Genomic DNA, 7,168 nt, shown 5'->3' with positions numbered 1-7,168 from the left:
TTTCATTAGTGTATAATCACTGGAGTATAGGAATCATTGTGTTTTTGTTACATTGGAATAAGCCGTTTTTATCTACAGAGGGAGCAGCAGAGTCCGCTATGCTGAACCGCCATATTTCCACAGCAGTCCAGAAGGGACAAACCAAACACTGGCTCTAGATAGGGCCTTTTACAAGTTTCACAGCCACTATTTCTCCTTCACACTTGAAAGGTGAGCTATTTTCAGTTAGTTGCAATCCGCAACGTCACCACTAGATGCCACTAAATCCTACTCACTGCTTCTTTAAAGCATTTTCATAATAACAATGTGTCAAATGACAATGTTAAAACAACTGATAATGTGAAAGGGGTAGTAGTGATGTATGGCCTACACCTTTACTGTTTTTGTTCACTCTCACTGCTCTCATAATGCCGCTTTCAGCCGTAGCAGCTGCTTTTCGTTAGAAAGCCCCAAAACCCCCACTCTATAGTACTGACCCAGCAGCAAACAGCAGACATACACAGTTAGAGACTAGCTGGTGAAGATGAATATAGCATTTAGCCGCTTAAGTAACAGATATTTACCCCAGGAGTTGGTAGAGCCTGATTCTATTGGAGTACTGTTTTGAAGGCTCATGTGTGGCTTAAGTTTTGCCGCCAGCAGTGGTGACGGTGGTGCAGGAAACAACGGTGAGGTGCCTGGTCACAAATAAACAGAACACTAAAATATGTTCCTAAAAAAAGATTTGAGGCAATAAACAGGTAATGCAGTGAGGTGCACTGGACGGAATCAATGAGAATGAATTCAATCACAAGGTAGCCAAGCTCTAAAGCATGGCTATTATTGTCTATTTCACTCTAAATGGGACGATAATTTCCTAAATGAACATCATGCTGGAAGAAGACTTGAAACTAGCGATTGGGACCATAAACTCATTTGGAAACGGCTGAAGCTGAACTCATAAATCAAGTCAGAAATAGGGTCATCTTCTATTAAATTAAATGCAACCAAGCTTTTAGCTACCAACAGGGCTGAATCCTGGTGGTACTTATTTTATAGACCTCCCTCCACTATTTTTTATGCAGTCTATGGTAGAGACCTGAAACTGGAATTCATCATGTGGACATCTCAACTTGATGAAATATAAAAATAAAATCAGTTTCTGCAGGCCTCATTGTCATACACAGGTGTACATAAAGAGTATATGTAATACGTATTGCTAATTGCACAGAAAAAGGTCACTGTATTGCACTCACTCTCTTTATCCAAGTTGGCCTTAATCTGTGCTTGAACCTATTTCTGTCCTGTTGCATCAACATGTTGGAGGGAAGTCTGAAAAATCCTGTGGCTATCAAACACATCAGAATGTGGGAGAGAATGCTAGCTGCGAACTTAATCTGAAAAAAAACAAAAACATTTCCCACCGGGCTAACAGGAAGCATGGCGGGTCAATAGCAGGCCAATTAGTCCTTCCCAGTGTGAGCTGACAGGACTTCTTGCCTCACACAACAAAACAGGTCCAACAGGAGAGAACACAAAACCGGTTTTAAAATTACTTAAATAATTTAATAGACTTAATAGACATTTTAATGATCACTTATAAGGCTTGTAGAGGGTTAGCTCCAAAACATATATATGTGATCACCTGACTTTGACTGCGTGTGTGTGTCCAGAAGAGGACACTGATAGATACCTACAGTGCAGAAGCAGAGGGCCACTGACCAAGCGGCAGTATTTGGAGAACTCAGGGGTGAGACGGGGTTAAAACTATCTACTTTACGGTAATAACTAAGGCGAGTGCAATAAAAGTGATTTTGTGACAATATTCCAACCTTGTGGTACTGACTTAATTTGGGCGCGGCAAAGGTATAAATCGGCCACTTCTCATAAAACACTAGAAGACAGCGAAAGCCACAGAAACAAATCATTATATCTAAATCAGTTGTGAATAATAGTCCGCTGAGCTGTCAACATTAATGCCTATATATGTTAGTTTTTGTACTAAAAGTGAACGTTACAGCTCTGACTCTGTTGGGGTCTGTTAACCCTTAGTACTTTATATAAATATATATGTATATGTTTGCCCTTTCAGCTAGGATGCTGTAAACTTTTCTGAAAACCGCCTGCATCTCCTCTGACCATTTTGGGTTTTGTTTGTGTCCAACAGCACAGCTTGTGTGCCTCTCCCTCGTCCTCTCTCTCCTCTCTCTCTCTCCTCTCTCTCTCTCTTACTTCTCTTCCTTGTCCTCTTTTTTTCACCAGGTCCCCTGTGCTGACCATTGCCACCCCGGGACCGTCTCTCTCTCTCATCTGGCTGTCAGCTTTGGATCTGGATCTCTTACCTCCAGGGGATTCTACCTCTCCCTTTCTCCCTTTCTCTGCGTTGTGTGCATGTTGTCTCTCTCTCACTCTGTGTTTCCTGTCTCCTACATGTGTGAACGGTGCGCTTAAGCTTTGCCTCTTGTGCATTTGTGCAGTCTGTCCTCTTCCAGGTCTCCATGGTGGATAGGAAGTTGTATGGCTCATCTCATCTTGGGAGAGGGATCTCCCCTCAGTTGTTTCTTCCATTTTTTCCCCCTATTAAAGGATTCTTAGGTTTTTTTCCTTATCAATTTAAGGAGTGTATCATACACTGTAAAGACTGCGGAGCCTCTCACAAAAATATGTGATTTGCGGTACTGTGCTGTATAAATAAAATTTGGATTTGACTTGACTAATGGACTGAACGTACTAGGAGTCAGAGGACACTGACCTACACACAGAACAACCTCATTCCTCTCAGTCTGCAACAGAATGATGTCCTCCCATTTGTACTAGTTAGCAATAAGTATTAGTATTGTCAGTGTTTATTCTCAGTCAGATTTCCAAACAAAGATCTTCCATAATGAACCTTATTACTTAGGTGCTTAATACAAAAAGGGTGTAGGGAGTGCATATCTTCTTCTTTCTTTTATTTTGGTCAGAGAGAAGACCATCTGACTTCTTTATGTGTACAAGGACACATCCATCAGGAGGTCTCCATCATGAAGCTTTTTTCATATCAGAAAAAAAGTAAGTCCTGGACCTTGGAAAGTGTGTGGGAATAAGCTCACATATTCAAGGTAATTAAATCTGATCAGTTAATTTAGTCAACTGAAATCATGATTATAAGTTCTTTAAGTGATTATTAAAGAGTAACTAAACCCCCAAACCACATTTTTCTGCTCAAAATCCAAGTATATGGGTATTTACTAATGTTGCTGATTGATTCATGTCCAATCTTCTCAATTACCTGTTGTTTTTTTCTTGTTCTTTTGCCTTCTTTATATTCTTTAGAAACACAAATGTACTGTTCATGAGATGCCATTATAGCAAAATAAAAATAAAAAGTCAAGTTGAATGAAAAAGAAGAAAAGAAAATAATTATTTTGGTTTCGGACAAATGGGAATGTGTGCGTAAAAATCCCTTTGTTTTTTGTGTTTATGGAACTGTGTCTGTATATATAGGATAAAGTGTATTTCAACTTCAGAAAAGACTTGAGATATTTTGTGGTTTTATTTGATTAAATGTGCAAAAATGCTCACACGCCACGATTACCCAATGTAGCGTGCGTAAAACTTTTAACAACGTGCGTAAAATCATGTTGGTCTGTGTAGCTGAACAGAGGTTGGATGAAACGGTTCCATAACAATTTCCCTCCCTCAAAGGGAGGAGCAGGGGTTGTGGGATCCATGCAGAGAGGGGTGGGAATCGGCAGAGTTTAGGGGCGCGCCTCTCCTTTCCTAAACGGTCTGACTGCTCGCTCCTGCCCAGAGCTCATTCCTCTCTGCCCTTTCTCCAAGCCCGTGCGTAACGGTAGAGCGGAGGATGAACTCACTAGTGAAATGGGCGCTCATCCTCTTCGTCCTCGTCTCCATCATTCTCAACATCGTCCTGATCGGCATCCATTCCGGCAGGGCGCCCAAATGTTCCGCTCAGCGCGTCCACCCGCTGCGGGGCCAGCACAACGAGCGCAGCCTCGTGTTCGCTGACCTCACCCAGGAGGAGTACGCGCAGGTCCAGCAGTACATGCTCAAGCAGAAGGACTTGGATATATCCACCAACCAGATCACCAAGCCGTCGGAAAATTTCTTGTTTTTAATAGACCTATCTCTGCCCAAGAAAGCGGACGTGTTGGCTTACTTGGACCAGGAAACTGGTCGCAAGCCGGTAAGAGAGGCGACGACGGTGGTCTTCTACGGCGCCCGTGGCTACATTAAGGAGTATGTAGTGGGACCTCTTCCCAACCCGACATACCACAGAGATGTCACTAAGGAGAGATACAAAATGGACCTGCCTATCACCGCGCGCACGGTCACCATCGGGGAATACGTTTTGCTTTTCCAGTTTCTTAATAAGGAGGTCTTCTCCAAACTGCCGGTGCTCATGAAAGAGAGCTTCGACGTGAGTGGGCACGAAGGTCTGAACGCATTCGAGCAGATGCCCCGCGGGGTCCGATCCGGGGACAGAAAAACTTGGATATCTTTCTTCAGGAATCTGAGCGGCATGTACATCAACCCGGTGGGCTTTGAGGTGCTGGTCAACCACGAGAGCGTAAACGCGTCCAGCTGGAGAGTGGAGCGGCTGCTTTATAACGGCCAGTACTTTGACACCGTAGAAGAACTTCAATCAAAATATAATGCGGGATCTGTGAAGAAAATAGTCTACAAGAAGGGGCCGAACTATAGTTCGTTGAAACCCAAGCACAAGCCTCTGCAGATCGGCCCGCAGCTGTTTTACGCCGAGGGGAAGCGCTACAGCGTCAGCAACAACCACGTCCTGTACCTGGACTGGAGCTTTGCCTTCGGGCTCAGCTCTCTCACGGGCATGAGGGTTTTTGATGTGCGTTTCAAGGGCGAGAGGATTGTGTACGAGCTGAGCGTGCAGGAGGCCATGTCGGTGTACGGTTCAGTGACTCCGGGGATGATGATGACCAAGTTTCTCGACACAAGCATTGGGATAGGGCGCTTTGCGCACGAACTGGCCCGTGGCGTGGATTGCCCCTACGAAGCCCACTACGTGGACACATACCGCTACATCGATATCCCACACCCGGCCCGGTTTAGGAATTCAATCTGCATCTTTGAGCACAACATGGGCCAGCCCTTGCGGAGGCACTTCTCTGACTTTTTCCACAACAGTTACGGAGGGATGGTGAACAGCGCCCTGGTGTTCAGGACCATCACGGCTATAGGGAACTATGACTACATGTGGGACTTCATCTTCTACCAGAGCGGGTCAGTGGAGGCTAAGGTGCACGCCACGGGGTACATCTCCTCCTCCTACCTGGTGGAGGGTAGTCTGAAACACGGACACCAGGTGGCGGAGAATGTGCTGGGGAACATCCACACCCATTTCATCAACTTCAAGGTGGACCTGGATGTGTTGGGTGAGTGGCAGAACTACATTTAAACCTGTTTATCTGTGCAGGGCAGAGAGCTACAACAGCCGCACCAGAAAAAGAAGGGGATCAGTATCATCTTATAACGGGGAAGGTTTATTGTTATAACAGGATGTTTTCAGTTTAAAACAAGATATTTTCATGTTATTACGATATACAAACTAATCAAGTTATAACAAGAAACCTTTCCATTAAGTGTCTTATTCCCCTTCAGACAAAATACAAATAATCTGCTTGGAACTCTAATTTGTGTCTGATCTGCTTTTTCCACAAAAAGTAGAATTTCCACATTAATAATCCCAGAATCTCTGAATATGCAAATGTTGTGGATTTCTAAAGTTTTCCTGTTGGACACAAGATGTCTCCTCCTTNNACACTGTACAAGTTGATACTGGATCAGGAATGACTTCCTAAATATTTGTGATGTAACAAACCATGCTCCTAAGCCCTGCCCCTTAAAATCAGATTTTCAGTGAGCACAGAGAAACCTTCCACTTTCAGCAGATGAATGTGAAAACATCCTTCACATTCACATTCATCCTTGTCTCTCTGCTCAGACAGCATTTAAACATCACACTGTAGGAACAAGAAGAACAACTGATGTTTGACTGGAGGTGGACTTTAAAATACCCATGGGAAATTCTTTACAAAACAATTTGGGCTTTGGTCTCCAACCAGTGATGGGTTTTTCTTCCTTGCTTGCCCAAAGCAAGCAGCCAAAGTACTATTGACTGTGAAAATAATTCTGCTGTTATCAGTAGCTGATGTGACAACATAGACTAGATGTGAAAAAGGGCCGTGTGCCCATTGAGGTTTGACTTGAAACTAATGTGGGAATAGATATGCAAAATATGCATAGATAATAAAAAAAAAAATATATATATATAACACTTTATATTTTATAAGGTACACATTAGGGCTGCATAATTCATTGAAATATTATTGAAATTTCAATTTGGCTAAGTGCAATCGCAGAATTGCAGATGTTTTTAAAAAAAGGTAAAATGTGTGACAAACTGCATTATTATGAAGCACTAAACTGCTGCAGAGATGCTGTGGGCTACAAATCAAGTTCTACAGATGTAAGAAAACATGTTTGTTTGGTACAGACCCCAACAAATCACATTCATGATTTTTTTCAATTAAAGTTAAATTTATGATGCCAAGTTGATCATTGCCACAGTAATTGTGAATCATATCTCAATATCTGTCTCAATATTGCAATATGATGTTTTTACCATATCCCACAGCCCTAGTACACCTATTAACCATGCATATTAGTAACATATTGGCTCTTTATTATAAAACATTTATTAATGGCTCATTCTGCTTGTCTATATTCTACAACTACTAGACCATTAAGTGAGAGTTTTCCCTCAACAACATCGTAATTAACCTGTAACCTGGATCGATAAGAGCATCTGTGCTAAATGCAGTTCTGCTTTGGCTCAGAAACTACAAATATTATTGCAAACTTTATTTTTATTTTCCTCCGCAGGATTGAAGAATGTTTTCCAGACCAAAGACATGCAATATGTCAATATGTCGCTGCCATGGATGCCTGAGCACTTCGCTATGGTCCCTCAGTTGGTGGAGAAGCAACTCAAAACAGAACAGGTCTGTCTTCATCTTCTTCCACTTCCTACAAATGTTCCCTTGCCTTTAGGTTTCATATACTGGTTGACAGATATAGGATATGTTCAGTGGCCAATGCCGATATTTAGAAACCAGGGTGACCGATGGCCCATATATAATGCTGATATCAAAAC

The 7,168-nt window shown here is 42.6% G+C and overlaps 1 protein-coding gene across 1 annotated transcript in view; it reads left to right on the top strand.

The window, feature by feature from the left end:
- Positions 1-3,826: 3,826 nt before the first annotated feature.
- aoc2 (amine oxidase copper containing 2) overlaps positions 3,827-7,168 on the top strand; it is a 7,285-nt gene continuing 3,943 nt past the window's right edge. The window contains exons 1-2 of the mRNA XM_035654831.1: positions 3,827-5,387; positions 6,898-7,016. Of these exons, the coding sequence (XP_035510724.1) occupies positions 3,827-5,387; positions 6,898-7,016 (1,680 nt within the window). The remainder of the gene's footprint in view (positions 5,388-6,897; positions 7,017-7,168) is intronic.

The sequence above is a fragment of the Morone saxatilis genome, unplaced genomic scaffold (genome assembly GCF_004916995.1).
Source record: "Morone saxatilis isolate NCDOM2014 unplaced genomic scaffold, NCSU_SB_2.0 Contig14, whole genome shotgun sequence".
Classification (NCBI taxonomy): domain Eukaryota; kingdom Metazoa; phylum Chordata; class Actinopteri; family Moronidae; genus Morone; species Morone saxatilis.
Note: the sequence above shows the minus strand (reverse complement) of the source record. Positions and strands in the feature narration are given on the sequence as shown.